Raw genomic sequence first — 23936 nt, 5'->3', positions numbered from 1 at the left:
AGTTTTAAGTGTACAACTAATAGTATATTGCTTTCAGTGATTCAATATTTTTATAAATTATACTCCATTTAAAGTTATTACAAAATAATGTCTATATTTCCCTGTGCTGTACAATATATCTCTGCTGCTTATTTATTTTATAGGTAGTTGTTTGTGGCTCTTAATCCTGTACTCCTATATCACCCCCCTTCCTTCTTAAAAAGTGCTAAAAGAACCAGGAAGACACTTATAATTACTTAACTTTCCAGAGTAGCTTATCAGGGGAGGCTGGGGTGTTAGAGTGTACTTATTGAAGGAGAATTGCGAAAGCAGAGCTTCTAAAAATCTAAATGACTCTCTTAGACAAGGAACTAAATTAATGATAGTTGTCATTTATGAAGCATTGTGCTGAGTGCTGATGTGCTTTATCTCCTTTAGTTCTCATAATAGATATGAGATACACATATTTTCATTGCCATATACTAAAAGAGAAAATTTAGAATCAAAAAAATTAAGTAACTTACGTGCTCAAGATTTCAGCTATGCGGCAGACACAGGTCTGAACTGACTCCAACGCTGGTGTTCTTTCTACTGTCCCCAGTTCTGGACCAAATATTCACTGTATTTGCAACAGTTTGGAACAAGGGAGGAGAGGTACAAGAGAGCAAGCTGTGCTGATTTCCAAGCAACACTGCCTGAGAAGGACATGCTACCCTACTTTTGAGTATAACACAAAGATACTGAGACTATGAGGCATGTTTTAAAGGGAAATATTATATATAAGCATAACAAAATTAAAGAATGGCTCTGTACCATGGTCTTTTCACTTGATATATCCTGAGGATTATTCCACTTTAGTATATAGATTTACCTCATTTTTTCCCTAATGGTAAATAGTGTTTTCTAATACAGGTAGTGTTTTGTTCTATGGTATGGTTTACTCTAGTCTAGTATATATGAAGGTTCTATATTATTTAGTAGAACAATAACGGTGGGTATCGGCAGTGATTTCTGAGCTTTAATTGCAATCCAACAGTAAACACTTAAACCACTGAAAAAGGGTTATTTCTTAATTTCTTATACTTATCTTACCTCAGAATTTGAAGTAAATTACTATAAACTTAAGAGACTTGTGTTTCAGTTATGCAGATGAAAAAAATTCTAGCGATCTAATGTACAGCATGGTGACTACAATTAACAATACTGTATTTTATACTTGAAATTTGCTAAGAGTAGATCTTAAGCATTCTCCTCCCCCCAACACACACACACACATACACACACACACACACGCACACAGTGGTAACTATGTGAGGTGATGGATATGTTAGCTTGATTGTGGTAATCATTTCACAATGTATATGTATATCAAAATATCACATTATGCACCTTAAATATATACAACTTCTATTTGTCAATTATATCTCAGTAACTCTGGAAAAAAAGAGAGGAATTTTTAAAAACTAAGAGTGTCTCTGTGTGACTGCTGACTTTTTGGCAAGTCTGCAGAAGACGGTTTGAAAACTAGAGATACAAGTTATCTTTTTTTTTTTCTTTTTTTTTTGCCGTCCGCGGGCCTCTCACTGTTGTGGCCTCTCCCGTTGCGGAGCACAGGCTCCGGACATACAGGCTCAGCGGCCATGGCTCACGGGCCTAGCCGGTCCGCAGCACGTGGGATCTTCTCAGACTGGGGCACGAACCCATGTCCCCTGCATTGGCAGGCGGACTTTCAACCACTGCGCCACCAGGGAAGCCCCTGAATTACTTTTTGTATGTGGTGTAAGGCTAGGGTCCAATTTTATTCTTTTGCATGTGCATATCCAGTTGTTCCAACACTATTTGTTGAAAAGTCTCTCCTTTCCCCATTGAATGCTAGCATTAACAGATGAACATTTGCAACCGATTTTGGTGAATCCCAATTAAGCAAAATGTTCCCCTTAAAAGAATTCCATTAGTCTCATCAGTAGACCTGTATTATATATTATATATATTCAATCATTATTATTGTATTTTTAGTTTCGTCAATATAAAATTCGGGAGGGGGCCGGTATTTCAGGACTGAGGAGAGCGACGGCTTGTGTGGTCACCTAGGGGACCGAGCAGCGACCCACGCGGGAGCCTCTGATTGGCAGGGGCTATAATGGGTCCTCGGCCCTCTGGGAAGGCGCAGTTCTGCGAGTGCCGGGAGCGGGAGGTCCGGGCCCCCGGGGTCAGCGCGTCCCTGGTGAGAAGCAGACCCGGGGAAGCGGGTGGGAGTTCCGAGCCCTGCATATGGGAAGCGGTCGGCCCTGGGCGCCGCCGGCGCATGCGTATCGCAGAGCCGAAGCCAGCGCGGCGCGGCCGCCATTGCTTGGAGGCTTTCGTCAGAACCCGGCTGGCGCTGGCGGCTGGTCCAGCCCCAGGGGCCCCGTCATTGGGCGTCATTGGCTCAGGCATCAGGGCCCTCATCACCCTCTCCCGCCTGGGTCCGGACGGGCGGCGGCGGCGGCGGTGTCGTCGTCAGGGGGCGGAGCCGGCCTGGGCGCCCTTTGTCTGTGGAGGCGGGTGAGTGCGGCCCCCGCGGGCGAGGGGGCAGGGCGGGCGGCAGCCCGGGGGTCCCGGGTCGCGGACGCCGCCCCTCCGGTCGACTCGGAGCCCCCCAGCGGCGCCCTTAGACTTCTTGGATACCCTGTGCCCCTTTGATAGGAAGGCCTCCGCATTCCAAGATTGCAAACCTATTTTCCTCTAATATCTTATGCAATTTATTTTGGTATAGGCGTGGGTGGGTATCATTTTTGGAAAGTTTTCCCCATCTCAAGAGTATTAAAACATTCACCTTTATTTTCTTGTAATACTTTTAAAGGATTTTTTACATAGCTTTTTTTTTTTTTTTTTTTTTTTTTTTACATTTTAACCTACTGGGTATTAATTTTGTGATAACGTGTTAGATAGGAATATGCCTTTTTCCCCGGTGGTCATGCCATCATCTGTTTTCCCACTGAATTGAAATGACGCTTTTATTCTATTCTACAGGCGTGTGTATACTCGGATCTGTTTCTAGACTGTTTCACGGCCCTCACAGTTTCTGCACTGATACCATTTTGTTTTAATATGTGGCAGAGCAGATCCCCCTAATTGTGTCTTTTAGCATAATGAGCTTTCTGTGTCTTTTAGTTATTTTGAATTGTGGGAAACGTAAAAGGTACAAAAGTTACCATTTTCTAAGAGACAGAGTTGACCATGGCACTTAGTAGGTGCTCTTATTAAATGGAGAATTTGTTGAAAGTCACTCTATTGCTGAAAACTTTTATATGCTTCCCTGCTGCCATCAGGATAATGTTTTAGTTTCTTAGCAGTGCCCTCAAAGCCCTTTATGACATTAATATTGCATACTGCTTGGCCTTCCACCCTTGCACTTTATGCTGTAGCCCTACCAAACCACCCAAACAGGACACAAAACCCTCTGGGGAAAATTCATTAATTTAATGATATCGAAATTTAAAGTTTTTGTATTTGAAAAGAACAAAGGGCTAAAAATTAGAGATTTGAAGAAAATATTTGCAACATGTGTTAGAGAAAGTGTCTATAATATGTAAAGAGACTTGTTGAAAAAAGAAAAGAGAAAAAAGAAAAGTGGGCAAAGGATATGCACAGGCAATTTATAGAAAATACAGGAAACCAATGAAAAAAGTGCTTGACTTAATAAGTAACCATAGAATGCAAATGAAGACAGATATTTTTCACCCAGTGGACTGGCAAAATATAAAAATATTGGTGATACAAAGTGTTGATGAAAGTGCAGGGGTGAAGGGCACCGGTTGTACAGTTGAGGAAGTATTTTGGGTGGCAATTTGACTACATTTACCAAGACGTTAAATGAGCTCACTCTGTGGTTCAGAAATTCTATTCTAAGATCTGTCCTGCAGAAATACTTGCACAGGTGCCCAGGGAAGTATGTACAAAGATGTTTATTACAATATTGTTTGTAATTTGAGAAATAGGTACAGCTTAAATGTTCACTCTGGATATGGTTAAACATATTGTGATAGACCCATACAGTGGAATATTGTGCTGCTATAAAATAGAATAAGATAGTTTATTATGTAGTTTATTGTGAAGTTAACACACAAAGAAAGATCTCTAAGACATTTAGTGAATAAAGGATCTTGCAGAACAATGAATATAGTATGGTGTGCGTTATGTTAAGTATGTGGTTATATTATGTATGTTCATAAATACACAGAAAAGGATGCAAACCAAGTGACTGACAATGAGTTACCTCCAGGGAGGGAAGTAGAGTAGAAGAGAAGTTGGAAGGCACACATATTTTACTCTGTGTACACCCATGTTTTTCATACTCATGTTTTTATGTAGAATGTGTTAAAAAAAAAAAAACCTTGTTAACGTGTATAATCTGTGTAAGGAAAACAAAACAAAACAAAAACCCTCACACGCACTTAGAACCTGTACAGAGAAAAAAAAAACCCAGGTTTTATAAGGTAAAATTTAAAAATATTAGCTCTTTTCAGAAAGCAGCAAAAATTAGAGACAAATGATAAAGTGAAGACTATATTTGTTATCTATGTTATGACAGGGGAGTTACTGGTTACTATCTGTGTTCAGAGGTCCCCAAACCATACTCAGGTTCAGTGATGTTCTAGAAGTACTCACGGAACTCAGCAAAACTGTTATACTCCCAGTAAGATGAGTATTACAGTGAAAGGATGCAGATTAAAATCAGCAATGAAAAAAAAGCATGTAAGGCAGGGTCCAGGAGCGACCAGGTGCAAGCTTCCAGTTGTCCTCTCTCGATGGACTTGTGCAAGTAGTCCTTAATTCTCCGAGCAATGATGTGTGGCCATATGTATGCAGTACTGCCAACCAGAAAAGCTCATTCAAACCTTGGTGTCCAGAGTATTCATTGGAAGTTGGTCATATAAGCATGGCTGCCCATCCATTTTGCTGACCTCCAGTCTCCAGCTCCTCCAGTGGGCAAGCTGATACCACATGGCCCAAGGTTCCCACCATAAATCCCATTGTTAGCATAAACTTTTTGACCTGTCCCAAGACCTCAGGTAAACAGAGACACTCTTAACAGACAGGATGTTTCAGGGGCTTATAGGTTATCCACCAGGAGCCAGGCCAGAGTCAAACCTTTCCTTGGAATATGCAGAGTTTGGACCATTCAGACCTGCTCATTTAATCCTTTATTGCAGACTGTGTAATAAAGGACTCTTACAAATCAATAAGAAAAAGACAATATGGTAGAAAAGTGGACAATTGACACAAAAGGGTAATTTATAAAAGAAAAAATATAAAAGTTAAAAATCCTACCTTACATGTTATCTAAGAATTGCATATTAAAGCAGCAGTTAAATACTATTTGTGTATTAGATTTAAAAAGAATAATACCTAACATTGGCTAATGGTCACTATCATATATTGCTGAATATGTAAAATGATACACCTTCCTGAACACCTTTTGCCTTCCTTTTTACCCAGCAGTTCCTCTGCTAGGAATTTATCCTAAGGAAATAGTCAGGCAAAATTATGCCAAAACTGTATGTTTGCTGTTGTCTGTAACAGCAGAGAAAGAAGGAGAGAGAGAGGCCTAAATGTCTATTAATAATAAACTTGTTAAATAAACTTTAGGTATCGCATGCGATGGAATATACTATGAACCTATTTTTTTTTACAACTTTATTGGAGTATAATTGCTTCACAATGGTGTGTTAGTTTCTGCTTTATAACAAAGTGAATCAGTTATACATATACATCTGTTCCCATATCCCTTCCCTCTTGCGTCTCCCTCCCTCCCACCCTCCCTATCCCACCACTCCAGGCGGTCACAAAGCACCGATCTGATCTCCCTGTGCTATGCCGCTGCTTCCCACTAGCTGTCTACCTTACGTTTGGTAGTGTATATATGTCCATGCCTCTCTCTCGCTTTGTCACAGCTTACCCTTCCCCCTCCCCATATCCTCAAGTCCATTCTCAAGCAGGTCTGTGTCTTTATTCCTGTTTTACCCCTATGTTCTTCATGACATTTTTTCCCTTAAATTCCATATATATGTGTTAGCATACGGTATTTGTCTTTCTCTTTCTGACTTACTTCACTCTGTATGACAGACTCTAGGTCTATCCACCTCATTACAAATAGCTATGAGCCTATTTTTTTAATGAATATTTAGATTTTTGTTTTCTACCATGAAGTGATGTATACAATATTATCAATTAAAATCCAGGTTTCAAAAAAGAAATAACATGCCATATTATAATGTGCATGAGTGTGTGTGTGTGTTTGTGAAGGAAAAGCCTGAAAGGCTATATCCCGAAAAAGTAATTGGTTATCTCTGGGTGATGACATTATAGGTGATTTTTTTTCTGCTTTTCTGTATTTACTAAAATTTTCATTTTAATATTTGTCAGAAAATAAAGTGAAGGTGTTTCCACAGTAGAGAAGAGGTGTGGAGAAATATCTCTCTGGCTGCAGTGTGAAGAAAATGTTGGACTAAAGTCAAGGACCAGTTAGATGGGTGTGGCAGTAATCAGAGTGAGAGATGATACCTGAATAAAGGTAGTGGAAGTGAAGATGGAACACTCACTATGTGTTTAAGGAGGGAAATTTACCAGGATTTGACGTTTGATTGGGGAATGAGACTAAGGGAAAGAAAGAGAGGTCAGGAATGGCACTCAGGTTTCAGGTTTGGTAGCGCTATTCATTGAGACAGGGAATATGATAGAGTAAGAGTAATATGTAAAATATATAAATACTGCTAACTAAGTGCTAATATGATCTAACTGTTCACAAATATTTAATCCCTTAAGCCTCACAACAAACCCACGAGGTAGGTGGGGATGTCCAGTAAGAGTGTATGTGGTTATATAGGTCAAAAAATATGATCAATGAAACCGTAGCAATGGGTGAAGCCACCTGAGAGTAAATAGACTACATTCAGCCCTTTGTATTTTCGGCTTCCATATTTATATATTCAACCAACTGCAGATGGAAAATATTTGGGGAAAAAATTCCAGGAAGTTCCAAATAGCAAAACTTGAATTTGCCATGTGCAGGCAACTGTTTATGTAGCATTTATACTACATTAGGTATTATAAGTAATGTCATCTAGAGATGATTTAAAGTATACAGGAGGATATGTATAGTTTATGTATAAATACTACACAGCATATTATATAAAGCATTTGAGCATCCTCAGATTTTGGTATCTGCAGTGGATTCTGGAACCAGTCCCCCAGGGATACCAGGGGACGGCTGTAAAAATAGAAGAGAATGAATACAAACACTAACAAATAAACGTAACTGTAGTACAAATGAATGACATAACCTCACTGAAGGAAGTGGCAAAGAAAAAACTGACCTAAGTAACTTTAGGAACCAGTATCTTGACTGTATACTCTAAGGTTAAAGACAAAGAGAACTCTACATACATGCTGTAATCAAGCTAGTAAATGTGTTTCTCACAAGGGTATGAGTTAGTAATTCTGAAACTACTTTGTGTGTATACCAGAATTGAACAAATAAGTAAATATATTGTAGATAATGAGAGCCAACAATTTTTCACTGTTGAAGAAAGAAGTTACCAATGAGAAAAGGAAGAAGACCAAAATGAGCCCTGGGGTATCGGATTGGAATCAGAGGTGTCAGTGTGAACTCATGGTATTTAATATATAGACAAACACAATAGAAGTATGTATATGTATGGTTGATATGCATACATATATACTTCGTAGCTCAGTCTCCTGGAGGGCCTAGAAGCAATGATACACCAGTAGCAAGCAGCACACCTGGTACCCAGATTTTTGTGTCTAAACACTTTCCCAATAAATGGAACCAGGGCTCTTTGGAGAAGTGGCTGATTCCAGGGATGGTCAGGGAAAATACAAGAGCCTAGAACATCTTACGGTGCCAGGAAGTGTTCAAAATAGCTGAGCTGGTCAGAATAACACAGGAGCCTCCTAATGGCCACAGCTGGAACAGTTTGTATAATAAAATAATAATGTTTTGTATTTTAACTCATAGAATAATACAAACATCCATAAATCCATGCAGATATAAATAAATTAGAGCCAAGGAACAGCTTTTCCTTTTGGAAAAATTCCAATTAATAATTAGTAGGAAAGAGGGAAATAGAGAAATCACCATTAAGCAAACACCATATTAACAATGGTTGCAGTGGTGAAACCTGGTAAACACCACCTTAACCAGGTGATAATGGTCAATGTTATCATTCATAAGACATACCTACATCATAAGCCCATTCATATTATGCACTAAGAAAGACACAACATCACTTCTGTGTCATTCTTGCTAAAAATCTTAACTTCATTCCAACCCTGAGAAAACATCAGACAAACCCAAATTGAGGGACATTCTACAAAATAATTCATTAGTACTCTTCAAAAGTATCAAGCTCATGAAAGAAAACCTGGGGAGCTGTTACAGATTGGAGGAGACTCAGGAAAAATAAAAACTAAATGCCATGTGGGTTCCTGGATCAGAAAATATTAGTGGAAAAACTGGTGAAATTTGAATAATTTGAATTAATAATATTGTTAAATTTCTGGTATTGATCATTGTACCATGGTTATGTAAAATATTAATATTAGGACAAGTAGGGTAAATGGTATTTAAGAACTGTGTACTACTTTTGCAGCTTTACTGTAAGTCTAAAATTGGTTCAAAATAGAAAGTTAAAAAATAAAAAAATAGGGCTTCCCTAGTGGCGCAGTGGTTGAGAGTCCACCTGCCGATGCAGGGGACACGGGTTCATGCTCCGGTCCGGGAAGATCCCACATGCCGCGGAGCGGCTGGGCCCGTGAGCCATGGCCACTGAGCCTGCGCGTCCGGAGCCTGTGCACCGCAACAGGAGAGGCCACAACAGTGGGAGGCCCGCGTACCGCAAAAAAGTTAAAAATTAGGGCTTCCCTGGTGGCGCAGTGGTTGAGAGTCCGCCTGCCGATGCAGGGGACACGGGTTCGTGCCCCGGTGCGGGAAGATCCCACATGCCGCGGAGCGGCTGGGCCCGTGAGCCATGGCCGCTGAGCCTGTGCGTCGTCTGGAGCCTGTGCTCCGCAACGGGAGAGGCCACAACAGTGAGAGGCCCGCGTACCAAAAAAAAAAAAAAAGTTAAAAATTAAAAAAAATAAAAAATAAAAAAATAGAAGAGCAAACACCAGAACCCTTTCATTTACTCATTTAGCAAATATTTGATACATATCTACTATGAATCACATACCGAGCCTTGAAATTAGAATAGTTAAGCAAGACAGAACAGATTCCTGCCTTCATAGAGGTTAACATCACACAGTAGTGAGGTATAAATAAAGATGAATAACTGTACAATAATTACAACAATAAAAAGTGCTACCTAAAGAAGGAAGGTGTGAACAAGGGGGCCTCACTTCGTCCGTGATGTCAAAATCTTACTTGATTTAAGCTGAGACCTGAAGGAAGCGTAGGTATTGCTAGGGGAGGAGGTGGGGGTGGATCCCACACATGGCACATTTAAACACCTAAAAGCAGGATGCTGTGTATGAACCCTCAAAAGCAAACAGCAGAGTGGCTTGAGAGGGAACAGGAAGCAGGTCGTAGGTTTCTTCATGGCTTTGTACTCCAGCCTAAGGAAGCTGCTGAAGAATTTCAAGTGAGGGACTGATAGAGTCAGGTTCAAATCTTTTCAAGGTCCCTTCACTTCAAGTGTGGAGAGAGTGAGAGTAGATTTTGGAAAATCCTAAGGAACAACAATATGTGAATGGTAGGCAGAGGAAAAGGGATTAGAACATAGCCCACTGAAGTAAGGCAAGACACAGCTGTCAGCAGTACCAGATACCATCAGAGCTCAAGAAAGCAAGAAGTAATGAGGTCCATTGCATGAACTACAAAAGAGAGTTTGGTGTTCTTGACCATAGCAATTTCAGGGGAGTGCTGATGGCAGAACAGAAGCAAGATTACAGAGAACTGAAAAATAAATGGGTAATGAGGAAGTAGAGACAAGTATCAACAACCCTTTGAAGAGTTGTAGCCTTGAATAAGGAAAGAATGGTAGTTGCAAAGGGGTGTAAAAGCCAGTGAAAAATTTTAATGTTGGGAGAGACATTAAATGATTTTAAATGATGATAGGAAGGAGTCAATAAAAGTGAAAGATAAAGTTGAAGATCTAGGAATGAGAAGATAGGTGCTAGATTCATGCCTGTAGGGAGGCTGGAGAGAGGACTGATTCCAGGGAAGAAATACTTTGTAATGCAAATTCTTGGGCCAATAATATCTCCAGAGGTGCTATTTCATGAGATCTAGGATAGGACCAGTGAGTCTGCTTTTCAACAAGTACCATGATTCAAGTGATCTTCAGACCACACTTTGATAAACACTGCTCTTTTGTCTATTTTCCCTGCATCTATTAAACCACTACTCCTGCCTTCATTTTCTTCCCCATCTAGTCTAGAACCTAGGTCTCCCGATTCACAGTCTAGTGTTGTGTAAGGTAAGAAAGATTTCAGAAGTGGTTCAGTCCTAGAAGTGCGTGACTGAAGTAGAATGATGGTGAGAATCATTTGGATTGAGGGTGTGAAGGAAACGAAAGGCTCTGATAGTTGTCCTGAGTTCTTGCTTGCATCAGAATCACTTGTGGGGCATTTAGAAAATATGTGGATGCCAGAATTCTTCTCAACAGATTCTGATTTAGTAGCTCTCGGGTAGAGCCTTGCCATATATATATATATATATATATATATATATATATATATATATATATATATATATATATGCATCTGGCCCTATATATATGCATCTGTAGTGTCATTTTAAATCTGGGAAGAGTCTAATGCACAGCCCAGATTGAGAACCATTTTGTCCTCAATTTATTACTTTCCCAGCCATCATGGTTACTTGTTTGAAAAAGACTGGCAATTCTGCAGTCTCTCTCTCTGGAAAGCTCCACCCGTTTGTTGTATGAGAAATTGCACAGTTTGTAGGTCAGGAGTGGTTCTCTTTTTTTGTCCTTTCCAATATAGGAATTAAAAGGGAAATTATGAAAAGAAAAGGATCAGATTTTTTTTAAAGGAAAAGGGAGAAAACAAATAGCAAAAAGGACTTTAGTGTATACTAGAAAGAGCCCAGGGCTGAATCAGAAGACCTAAGTGTTCTAGAACCAGCTCTTTCACTTAGCTCTGTGATTAGAGCTTCATTAAGCCAAGAATTCATTAAACTCAGAATCCTTCATTAAACCAAGGAACTGAGAACTAAAGCAGCATTTCCAAAGGTGTATTTTAAGGAACCCTAGTCCCATCAGATGCCGTAAAAAGTATTCTCAGGGGACTTCCCTGGTGGCACAGTGGTTGAGACTCTGCGCTCCCAATGCAGGGGGCAGGGGTTCAATCCCTGGTCAGGGAACTAGATCCCATATGCATGCTGCAACTTAGAGTTCGCATGCCACAACTAAGGAGCCCATGAACTGCAACTAAGAAGTCCACCTGCCACAACTAAGACAGCGCAACCAAATAAAGAAGTAAATAAATATTTTTTTAAAAAGTATTCTCAAACTAGCTATATTTGTATACAATGTATAATATATTTGAAATGTTCCTCATTGCCTTGGGTTCACACATATAAAGGAGAAACCCTGTCCACTAACATGGTTAGTGCTGTTTTCATTGTTGTGAATAAATAGTTTTCAGGTGATTGGGTTTGAAACCTCAGGACATCCTTGTAGATTCTACCTGACTCTTCAGACCATAGGACCTTTTTAGAGCTTTTGCTTGGTGAAACAAGGACCTGGTTCTTAAAGTGCTTTTAAATTACTCTTGAAAGTTCTGCCTCTTAGTCAACTGGTTGTAAAATGTTATAATTGTGCCATGTCTTGGCTTGAATGGCTTCCTTATCTAACAGGGCTACTCCATTGGAACTGCAGTTTTCTCTTTTTCTTCTCAGAAATGACTTCATTCTTCATTTCTGTCAATAGTTTTTTTTTTTTTTTTGCGGTACGCGGGCCTCTCACTGTTGTGGCCCCTCCTGTTGTGGAGCACAGGCTCCGGAAGCAGCGGCCATGGCTCACGGGCCCAGCTGCTCTGTGGCATGTGGAATCTTCCCGGACCGGGGCACGAACCCGTGTCCCCTGCACCGGCAGGCGGACTCTCAACCACTGTGCCACCAGGGAAGCCCCTGTCAATAGTTTTTGAGAAAAGTTTTTCAGGTCAACTTTTGTGAGCAGAGAACAAATGTATTCTCTCCTGATTATTAGCGGGTCAGTACATTTCACTCTGTTGTTGGTATTGGTGAAACACCTGTTTTTTCTTCTTTCTGAGGAGAAAACTCTATCTGAAAGTCTTCCTCTGGTCAAGGACCACATGTTTTCTGTTCTGAGAAGAAGGTGGGAGAGGACTGAGGCTAAGTTTGTTGTAGTTGATGCATCTGTACATCTCTGCTCTTTGTAATCTGGGAAATTCTAAAAATGCTTTTTGCTTGTTTTAAAGAATTCCACATCCTACGGTGCTCTATCTTTATGAATGAATAGTTTGTATGTCTCTTTATAGACTCCCTAGGTCCCTAGGTGACTGACACTGCTGGATTTCTTCTGCTGACTCTGGTGCATCTTATTACAGTTGCTCAACCTGAAACTGCTCAACCAGGAGGCAAATTTGAATATCATAGTGAAGTCTGCACATGAAGGATTGATGCCTTTAGGGAGAAAAACGAATTTAATAGCCACTTTCAGGAACCTCTGCATCTCAACTCTGCATGAACAAGGCAAGATTCTGAGAGTGGCTGCTCCTGGGAAGCAGAAGTCATTCTCATGGATATCCACTGGCTCCTGACCCTCTCATGAGTTGAGGCACCTTTAATACCTGGGAGTGGCTGTTTCCTATAAGGCACTGGGACAAATCAGCCTTCAGGGACTGACAAGGATACTGAAGCTGCTAGTACTGGTATATCTCCTGACTGTCATGCTAGAAGTGAACAAGGCTTTGGGGACATTACAACTTAAGAACTGCAAAGAGGTGTAGTCATCCTGGTGGAGGACCGAATCCAGGTACTCAAAAAGGAAAGCGAACATTCTGAAAAATGAAAAGAGTGAAATCTCACTTCTATATTAGAAGGGTCATCTTAAAGAGAGTAGAGATGTCTGGAGTTTGAGGTTAGGGATGAGTTTATCCCCTTAAAGGGTAAGAATAGGCCCTTAATGTATGTTCTCTGCATCACCTCATCTCAGTGGTTCTCATTTCCCACTTAGAATCACTTGGAGACTTCAGAATTTAAAATGCTGTTGCCCAGGATCACCCTAGACCATTAAATCCAAATCTCTGGGAATAGGGGCTAAGCACTGGCATCGTTTTAAAATTCCCCAAGTGTGTAGCTAGGGCTGAAAACCAGTGAGCACCTTTGAGCTTCCCATATGTCACAACAAGTGGAGTTATACTACAGAGGAGAGAAAGTCCTGCATTATGTTCCTCAATGTGATAGAGGAACAAGAATGTCACAGTTAAGTCACCCAGCCTTTAGGCTTATGTCTTAGAGGGCTTCTCTCTAAACCATTTGCCATCCTAATCCAAAACAAAAGGTCCAAGATTTAGGTTCAGCCTTAATGTCATACGTTGACAGGATTCTTCTTTTCTCTTTTTCCCAGTAATGCCTTCTCAGAATGCTGTACTTTCCCAGGAGGGAAACATGGAGAAGGAAATGAATGTTGGATCACAGGTACAGCAGTCTCAGGTAAGTTCAGTTTTATTCTCCTCTGAAATGCTATTATAGTTCTCAGAATGCTGGCACTTTTATTTTTCAATTTTCAGAAGTACCAAGCCCCCAAAATCCAGAGCACTTGAGACTCTTGTGACAGATGCTGATCTCTACGGGATGTTTCCCACTCTCCTTACATGCCCCTTTATAGCTCTTCTCTCCTTCAGCATTTTTACCAGATCATGGACTCATGTCTGAGCTAGATGTTGTAAAGGTAACACAAGAAGCCATAGACTGTGTTTTAATCACCCTTCCCTTAAATAGCTCACTAGAATTCAAACAACATTTGCCACTCTGTCTGCAAACAATGAATGATGCCCAAGTCACTGTGACTGCTTGAAGGTAACAGGACTATTAATGTACCTGAGAACATCTGCTGCCACAAGTTAATATTTATCAAGAATCTGTTGTATCTCTTCCAAAACCTGTTTAAACCAGTTGTTACAATTTGATTAAGTATGATGTAAACCTCTATGAGGTATAAATATGATAAGTTGTTTCTATGAAAACTAGTTGAATGCTTTGGAAAGACTCAGTAAATACCAGTCACCTTTTAAAATATTGCTGTCAAATTAGGTGTGAGCAAAACTGTAAAACATTGAAGGAAAATCCTAAAAATCTCAGAGGGTTCTATACCAGTATTATTTCCTAAGAGTCATTTGCTTGTTCTGATTTAATGAAACAGGAAGTGATACATTTTGGATATGGACACTCAATCATTAAAATCATTCTCATATCAAAAGATAGGGAATAAATGTACACTTATATATTTTAAATTTAAATGTTTAAATCTTTGAGATATTGTTTATGGATCTCCACTTTAACCAGCTGGTACATACCAGATACCAGTCTCGATTGCTTCAGAAAGGAGGACTTCTGTTGTCCATGTTGTTATGAGATAATCATTATCCACAGGTAGCAAACTCATTGGAGGAGATTTTTTAAAGCCTACATCACACAATTAATATTCAGAAAAGTGTAATGTTAGGTTCTTCTCTGAATGTCAAAGACAACAAATACAGCAGGTGCTCAGAGAGGAGAGAAGTCCAATTAAGACTGGAGTGGCGGGGGCTTCCCTGGTGGCTCAGTGGTTGAGAATCCGCCTGCCAGTTCAGGGGACATGGGTTCGAGCTCTGGTCCGGGAAGATCCCACATGCTGCGGAGCAGCTAAACCCATGGGCCACAACAACTGAGCCTGTGCTCTAGAGCCCACGAGCCACAACTACTGAGCCCACGTGCCACAACTACTGAAGCCCACACGCCTAGAGCCTGTGCTCCCCAACAAGAGAAGCCACTGCAATGAGAAGCCCACACACCGCAACGAAGAGTAGTCCCTGCTCGCCGCAACTAGAGAAAGCCCGTGCGCAGCAATGAAGACCCAACGCAGCCATAAATAAATAAATAAGACTGGAGGGGGCCAGGACTTCCCTGGTGGTCCAGTGGTAAAGAATCCGCCTTCCAATGCATGGGGCGCAGGTTCAATCCCTGGTCAGGGAACTAAGATACCACATGCCGCAGGGCAGTGAAGCCCGCACACCACAATTACTGAACCCCCGGGCGCCTCAACTAGAGAGCCCACGTACTGCAAACTACAGAGCCCCTGTGCCCTGGACCCCACGTGCCACAACTAGAGGAAGAAAACCTGCACGCCACAACTAGAGAGGAGCCTGCACGCTGTAACTAGAGAGAAGCCCGCATGCCGCAATGAAGAGCCTGCGCACCACAACTAAGACCTGATGCAGCCAAAAAAATAAAAATAAATTAAAAAAAAAAGAAAAGGCAAAAGAAGAATGGAGGGGCGAGGAAAGACTTCATGAGGAAAAGAGAGTTTGAATTTGTGCTGATATCAGGTAGTATTTGGACATGAGAGAAGACAGGAAATAGAACTTGAGCAAGAGCAGGGACCATAAGGAGACCATCTGCCGAGCTTTAGCATTTATTTGGTACATCAGTGCTTTGGGTTGCAAGGAATAGATTCATTCAGTTTACTCTTAATTGTAAGTCTCCCCACAGACAGGGATAGAAAGACATTGAGAACTAAGGTAGCGTATCTGCTTCTTGGCATTCTAGCCAGAGGAGTTTGCTTTAATTTTCCAGAACCATTTACTTTGTTCAGAAGAAAGATGATTCATTCATTCAACAAGTATTTTTTGAGCAGTTGCTATGTGCCAGAAATTGGGCATCAGAACTACATCAGTGAGCAAAACAGACATGGTCCTAAACCCAAGTTGTTTAGCAGAGACAGACATTCAGCACATATACTAAGGAATTGCAAATTGAGATGTTTATTATACATAATAAGAATAAGGCATTGTGGGGCTTCCATGGTGGCGCAGTGGTTGAGAGTCCGCCTGCCGATGCAGGGGACACGGGTTCGTGCCCCGATCCCGGAAGATCCCACATGCCGCGGAGCGGCTGGGCCCGCGAGCCATGGCCGCGGAGCCTGTGTGTCCGGAGCCTGTGCTCCGCAACGGGAGAGGCCACAGCAGTGAGAGGCCCGCGTACAGCAAAAAAATAAAAAATTAAAAATTAAAAAAAAAAAAAAAAAAAAAAAGAATAAGGCATTGTGAATATGCATTAGGGAATCAGGGAAGAACTTTCTGGGGAAGCGAAATTTAAGGTGGGATGTGAAGGAGAATATAGGAGTTATAAAAAGTAAGTAGACCATCTCTACAGCCTCATAGCAACATCTGTTCACAGGTTGCAACCCAGTTGAACTGCTCTATATCTGGACACCAGGGCACTGGAAAGAATAAGAAATTTGTATCTGCTTATATTTACACGAAGAAACTCTAGAAGAATACATAAAATACTGATAATAGCGATTATCTGTGGGAATGGAGGTGGGGACCAGGTCAGTTGTACCAGGAATGTGAGACCTTTTTTGAACCGTATAAATACACCTGTTCAAAAATATTTTAGGGCTTCCCTGGTGGCGCAAGGGTTAAGAATCCGCCTGCCGATGCAGGGGACAGGGTTTCGAGCCCTGGTCCAGGAAGATCCCACATGCTGCAGAGCAACTAAGCCCATGCGCCACAACTACTGAGCCTGCACTCTAGAGCCTGCGAGCCACAACTACTGAGCTCACGTGCCACAACTACTGAAGTCTGCGTGCCTAGAGCCCATGCTCTGCAATGAGAGAAGCCACCGCAGTGAGAAGCCCGTGCACCGCAACAAAGAGTAGCCCCTGCTTGTTGCAACTAGAGAAAGACTGCGTGCTGCAACGAGGACCCAACGCAGCCATAAATAAATAAAATTTATTTAAAAATTTTTTTAAAATTATAAACAATGTACCAGAGGAAACTAAATTGGATATAATGACGCTTGATGACAGCTTCTGAGGTCAATAAAAAAGCAGATTTGGGGGAAAAAAAGTAAATGGAAAAGAGCATTTTAGGCATGTGCTAAAATCATGTACAAAAACTATGGGTATATTTGAGAAATCAAAAGAAGGCCTCTGTTGTTGGAGTGGACGGAGAGGGGGACTTGGAATAAGCTTGGAGAAGTATGCAGGGGCTACGTATACAGGGCTTTATGACCATGATAAGAAGTTCACTTTTTATTCTAAGTGCAGTGGAAAGCCTTTGAGTAAATTTAAGCAAGGTAGTAACATAATAAGTAACTGAATTCTACTTTAGACATCACCCTGGTGCGTGCTAGATAGTAAGTTCATTTGTGAAAGGCAAGAAAGGAAAGGGGAGAGATCCCTTAGGAAGCTATTGCAGTATTCTAGATGATAGAAAGTAATACCTTAAAATTAGAAGATGGAGAAAAATAGGTGGACTTGAGTGCTTTGCTCTGGGAAACAGTAGAGATTAGTGAGAGGGGTAAAGACAAAGGAAGAAAAAAGATGACTTCAAAAAATGTAGCCCACGTAGAGAATGGACTTGAGGACACGGGGAGGGGGAAGGGTAAGCTGGGACAAAGTGAGAGAGTGGCATGGACATATACACACTACCAAATGTAAAATAGATAGCTAGTGGGAAGCAGCCGCATAGCACAGGGAGATCAGCTCAGTGCTTTGTGACCACCTAGAGGGGTGGGATAGGGAGCGTGGGAGGGAGACGCAAGAGGGAGGAGATACGGGGATATATGTATGTGTATAGCTGATTCACTTTGTTATAAAGCAGAAACTAACACACCATTGTAAAGCAATTATACTCCAATAAAGATGTTAAAAAAAAAAAAAAGATGTAGTCCAGGAAATAGCAGGGTAATGGTAGATCAGACCGTCAGTCCTTTTCTCAAAACGCATGGCTCCCGCTTCACTCAGAGTAAAATCCAAAGTCCTTATGATGGCCTAAACAGTCCTACAGAATCTGGACCTGTTACCTCTCTGACTTCATCGTTTACTTCTCCCCCTTGCTCATTCCACTCTAGCTACCCTGGCCTCATCTTCCTTGATCATGCCACACACACTCTTGCCTTTGCACTGTTAACTTTTCAAGTCTTTTCTCCATTGTCACCTCTTCAATTATATCTTCCCTGACCACCTTATATAAAATTGCAACTGCCTCACCTCGACATTCTCAAACCCTCTTCCTCTACTCTTCTTTTATCTGCTAACACACTATGTAATTTACCTAGTTACCATGTTTATCTTCTACTTCCTCTGCTAGAGTTTCATAAAGGAAGAGAATTTTAGTCTCTTGTTCACTAGTATATCTCAAGCACTATAGCTGGCATGTAGGAAGCACTGAATAAATATCTGTTGAACAAATAGGAATTTAGCATATAATATAGGTCCATCTCAAACCAGTGGTGAAAAGATGGTTTATTCAATAATTGATGCTATTTCTGTGGAGCCACCTGGAAAAAGGTAAAGTTGAATCCATACCCCATACTTTACATCAGAATAGTCTTCAAATTGATCAAATATTTAAATGTGAAAAATTAAGCCATAGAAGTTACACAAGAATAAAATGGGGGAATTCCTTTATAGCGTTCACTGAGTAAAGACTTTCTAATTACAACTGAGAATCCAGAAGCCATAAAAGAAAAAATTGATGGGTTCAACTCTTTAAAAATACCCAAAAATCTGTATGAGAAAAGAAAACTGTAAGCAAAGTAAAAAGACATGTCAAATTTGGAAAAATATTTTTGCTACTCAAATTGTAGTGGGGTAATCTTTCTAATAATAATAGTAGTCTTTATAATAATAATAAAACACTCCTCTAAATCAGGTAAGAGATTAGGAGTCCAATTGAAAAACAACATAAAAAGACAATTCACAGGAAAGAAAATTCAAATGCATCTTAAACACAGGAAAAATGTTTATCTGTACTCATAAGAAGAGGAAATTTAAATTAAAACTAGAGAAAGCTTGACATTTTATCACCAAGCTTTGTATTTCCTATGGGGTTGATATTTTCCACAAGCTTGATAACATACTTTCTTGGCAAAGCTTTGGGAAAACAGACACTCTCTTACATTGCTAATGTGAGTGTGTGGCAGATTGCATTTCCAGAAAAATGACCAAATATCTGCCATCCAAAATGCTTTCTATACAATGACTTTGACATTCATCCCATCAAGAGACATCGAGGTCAGTGTTCCCTCCATTGAATCTGTAAGCTTGTGACCGGTAGAAGTGAAACCATGTGACTTTCAAGACAGGTCATAAGAGGCAGTAAGACTTCCGCTTCATTCTCTCATGATGCTTGGTCTAAATCCAGCCACCTTGCCACAGACACACACACACACACACACACAAATCCAAACAGCTCATGGAGAAACCTACATGGAGAGGAACCAAGGCCCACAGACCTGGCTGAGCTCTCAGCTGAGAGCCAGTACCAACTTGCCAGCCATGTGAGTGAGCCATCTTGAAAGTAGACCGCAGGGCTTCCCTGGTGGTGCAGTGGTTGAGAGTCTGCCTGACGATGCAGGGGACACGGGTTCGTACCCCAGTAAGGGAGGATCCCACATGCCGTGGAGTGGCTGGGCCCGTGAGCCATGGCCGCTGAGCCTGCGCGTCCGGAGCCTGTGCTCCGCAACGGGAGAGGCCACAACAGTGAGAGGGCCAATTAGCTAAAAAAAAAAAAAGAAAGTAGACCACAGTCAAGCCCTCCCAGCTGATGCCATGTAGATCAGAGGCAAGCTGTCCCCACTAAGTTATGCCCAGATTACAGATTTGTGAGCAAAATCAATGATAGTTGCTGTTTTAATCCCCCAAGTTTTGAGGTGGTTTATTATGCAGCGATAGATAAATAACTGATACAGATTTTGTTACCTGGAAGTGATGTGCTACCAAAACAAACATAGAACATGTGGCATCGGCTTTGCAGCAGAGCCAGTTGAACAAAGGGCAGAAGATGGAAAGGAAAAGATTATTAGTAGAATCATAATGGCCTCAAGGAGAGTTAGTGGAGGCCTATGGGACCTTTCACAGGGCTTAAAAGATAATAAGGAAAATCTTACTATGAGCTGGAGGAAAGGGGAAGCTTGAGGAAAGAATTTTGGTCAACACTGTCACCTTCAGTAACAAGGAAAATAGGAAATATACTTAATGGACTCAATGATTTACTTAAGGAGATTTACAGGTAGAAGAGTAAAAGTGCCAACTGGCAGCTTCTGGCTGCCTAAAGTAAAATGCTAGAGGAAAAAGAAGATAAAAAAAGAACTTAAATATACAGGAACCAGACATGAAAATATGCTCAACATTGCTAATCATCAGTGAAATGCAAATCAAAACCACAATGAGATATCACCTCACACTTGTCAGAATGGCTGCCATCAAAAAGAACACAAATAACTGTTTTGGCAAGGATGTGGAGAAAAGGGAACCCTCATGCAGTGTTGGTGGGAATGTAAATTGGTGCAGCCACTGTGGAGAACAGTATGGAGCTTTCTCAAAAAACTAAAAATAGAACGACCACATGACCCAGCAATTTCACTCCTGGGTATATATCCAAAAAAATCTAAAACACTAATTTGAAAAGATACATGCACCCCAATGATCAGAGTGGCATTTACAATTACCAAGATATGGAAGCAACCTCAGTGTCCATCAACAGATGAATGGATAAAGATGTGGTGTGTGTATGTATATATATATATATATATATATATATATATATATATATATATATACACAACAAAATACTACTCAGTCATAAAAAGGAATGAAATTTTGCCATTTGCAGCAACATGGATGAACTTGGAGGGCATTATGCTAAATGACATAAGTCAGAGAAAGACAAATACTGTATGATATCACTTACACGTGTAATCTAAAAAACACAACAAACTAGTGAATAAAACAAAAAAAGCCGACTTGCAGATACAGAGAACAAACTAGTGGGGAGAGGGAAGCGGAGAGGGGCAATACAATTGGTAGGGGATTAAGAGGTACAAGCTATCTTGTATAAAATAAGCTACAAGGGTATACAACACAGGGAATATAGCCAGTATTTTATAATAACTATAAATGGAGTGTAACCTTTAAATTTGTGAATCACTGTACTCTGTACCTGTAACATATAATATTGTACATAAACAATATTTCAATTTTTTAAAAAGTCTAAAAAATAAATATAAAGGAGCCAGGAATTACTGAGCTTGAAAAGAAAACTATTTGTCATTCACATCTCAACATGTGCCCAGCTCAGCTACATTTTAGAATTGCTATGAGTTGCTGTGTACTTGAATGGGAGTGTCTTAGTGGTTATTTCTATGCCTTTCCCACCACTTCGAGTTTGTGAAGGATAGAGGGTGGGGCCAGATAACTATTTCTTTAGCTCACAGAAGGAAAAATAGGGAGAAAGCTTTCAAGGAACTGTACGTGAGGAACTGTGCTCAAAGATCCTCATCTTCATGTGGACCTGATATAGGTGACAAGATCCTGGACTTCACACTGACGCTCTAACGGGATGAAACATGGGGGTCTTGAGGAAGATGAGTGTATTTTGCATGTGGGAGGGATGTGAATGTTTACATTCAGAGGGTAGACAGTAGCAGATTGTATTTTCTGAAAATGGCACAATTTCTCCCATTCCATAGGCTCCTCATATACTATGATTTAAGTACTCTTTCTGTCAAGAGATGTGGGAGTGTGTTCCTTCCCCTTGGATCTGGGCAGGCCTGTGACTGTGGTGGAACTGAAGCTATGTGACTCTCTCTCTCTCTTTTTTTTTTAAATTTTTATTGGAGTCTAGTTGATTTACAATGTTGTGTTAGTTTCTGCTGTACAGCAAAGTGAATCAGTTATACATATACATATATCACCTCTTTTTTTAGTGAAGCTATGTGACTCTTGAGGCTGGATGATGAAAGCTGGTTCTCTTGGGAGCTTTGCATTTGGGGTCCAGCTACCATGCCGTGAGGAAGCCCAAGCAGCCTGTGGAGAGGCCCGTATGGAGAGAACCTGAGGCCCCTGGTTGAGCTCACAGCTGACAGCCAGCACCAACTTGCCAGCCACATGAATGAGCCTCTTAAAAGTGAATCCTACAGCCCAAAGTTGAGCCACCCCAGCTGAAACAAAATGGAACAAAGATGAGCTAGTCTCACTGAGTCCTGCGCATGTTACAGATTCTGTGAGCAAAATAAATGATTGTTGTTGTTTTGAGGCACTAAATTTGGGGGTGGTTTGTTATACAGCAATAGATAATTACAGAACTGATACAACCCCTGTGGAGGTCAGTTTGACAATATATATCAAAATTGCAGATTCATATGCTCTTTTGGATTCTAGAGGTAGACTTACATGCAATTGCAGAATAATATTCATAAAAGATAATTCATTACATCATGATTTGTAGTAGCAAAAGAGTAGAAGGCAGCTAAAATGTCTGTTAATAGCCTAGTTAAATAAATTGTGGAACATTCACACTGTCCCATCCAGCTATAAAAAAGAATGAGGAAAATATCTATGAATTGATGTGGAGGGATTTCCAGGATAAGCTGTTCAGTGAAAAAATATCAAAGCGCAAAAGAGTATCTGTAAAATGCTACTTTTGTGTAAGAAAGAAGAGGAAATAAAAATATGCATATAGGGACTTCCCTGGTTGCACAGTGGATAAACTCCGCACTCCCAATGCAGGGGGCCCGGGTTTGATCCCTGGTCAGGCAACTCGATCCCACATGCATGCTGCAACTAAGAGTTAGCGTGCTGCAACTAAGGAGCCCACGAGCCACAACTAAGGAGCCCACCTGCTGCAACTAAGACCTGGCGCAAACAAATATTTTTTAAATATGCATATAGATCTATTTGCTTGTTTGAGCAAAAAGAGACATTGGAAGGGTAAACTTGAGTCTAATGAATTTGGTTACTTGTAGGGCTTATATGGGACTGGGGTGAAAAAGAGGGAATGGAGTGGGGTGTTATGGGAGGAGGGCTTAAAATTGAATACAAACAGAAACAAGTGAACCAAACTGTACTTCAAATTACTGATATAACCACACTGAAAAGGAGTTAACTTTTGAACCTAAATAGTTATTTATACTCTATGTCCTCAGGCTAAAAGCAAAACAGTTCTAAATAGTGAACTCTCATTTTTAGGCTTGTTTTGCACTGAGGCATGTGTTAGCAATACTGAAACCACTTTCTTTACATTCTAGGATTGAGCAAATAAGTAAATTCATTGTGCATAATAGGAGCCAGGTTTCTCATGGTCAGAGAAGGGAATTAGAGATATGAAAAGAGAGGAGGATGGAATGAACCTTGCCATGTTGGATTAGAATTAGAGGTGTCAGTGTGGACTCATGGGTTTTAATACATATAACTAAATACAGAATTGGGTATGGAGTTGTGTGTGTATACATACATCATTATGTATATTCCTCTCTTTCCCAGGTGCGACCCCTGAGAGGGCCTAGAAGCAGTAATACTCCAGTAGCATTGGACACATCTAGTGCCCAGATATTGGTGTCCAAGTGCCATTCTCCATTAAAAGGAACCAGACATAGCCACTCAGTATTTGACCAACAGAGCAGAACATGACAGACTGTGACCCTGTAGATCTTCTAGTGGGAAGCAGAGCTGCTCAGTATTTGACCATTAGAAGGAATCAGGGATCCTTTGAGAAATGGCTGATTCCAGGTTTGGAGCAGGAAAAGCACAACATGAGCCTTGAAAGAACATCTTTCTATCCCCAAAAGTAAAGTACTCAAAGAATGATAGGTACATTTCAAAAGAACAAAGAAGCCAGTTTGAAGGGGCTTCTTCTGGCTAAATCTAGGACCATCTAGGAGCATTTTTAAAATAGTGATAGTAAATGATTATAACTTA

The 23936-nt window shown here is 40.7% G+C and overlaps 1 protein-coding gene across 4 annotated transcripts in view; it reads left to right on the top strand.

Moving 5' to 3' along the window:
* The first annotated feature begins 2162 nt into the window (after nt 1-2162).
* LOC132477116 (small ribosomal subunit protein uS17m) overlaps nt 2163-23936 on the top strand; it is a 43989-nt gene continuing 22215 nt past the window's right edge. The window contains exons 1-3 of one of the 4 annotated variants that reach the window (XM_060079457.1): nt 2163-2203; nt 12508-13004; nt 13599-13684. In XM_060079457.1, the coding sequence (XP_059935440.1) occupies nt 13601-13684 (84 nt within the window). In that variant the 5' untranslated portion in view covers nt 2163-2203; nt 12508-13004; nt 13599-13600. Of the gene's footprint in view, nt 2204-2341; nt 2524-12507; nt 13005-13598; nt 13685-23936 lie in introns of those variants that run through there. The other 3 variants (XM_060079456.1, XM_060079454.1, XM_060079458.1) reach the window with 3 other exon arrangements.

This window comes from Mesoplodon densirostris, chromosome 16 (assembly GCF_025265405.1).
Source record: "Mesoplodon densirostris isolate mMesDen1 chromosome 16, mMesDen1 primary haplotype, whole genome shotgun sequence".
NCBI classification, from domain to species: Eukaryota; Metazoa; Chordata; class Mammalia; order Artiodactyla; family Ziphiidae; genus Mesoplodon; species Mesoplodon densirostris.
Note: the sequence above shows the minus strand (reverse complement) of the source record. Positions and strands in the feature narration are given on the sequence as shown.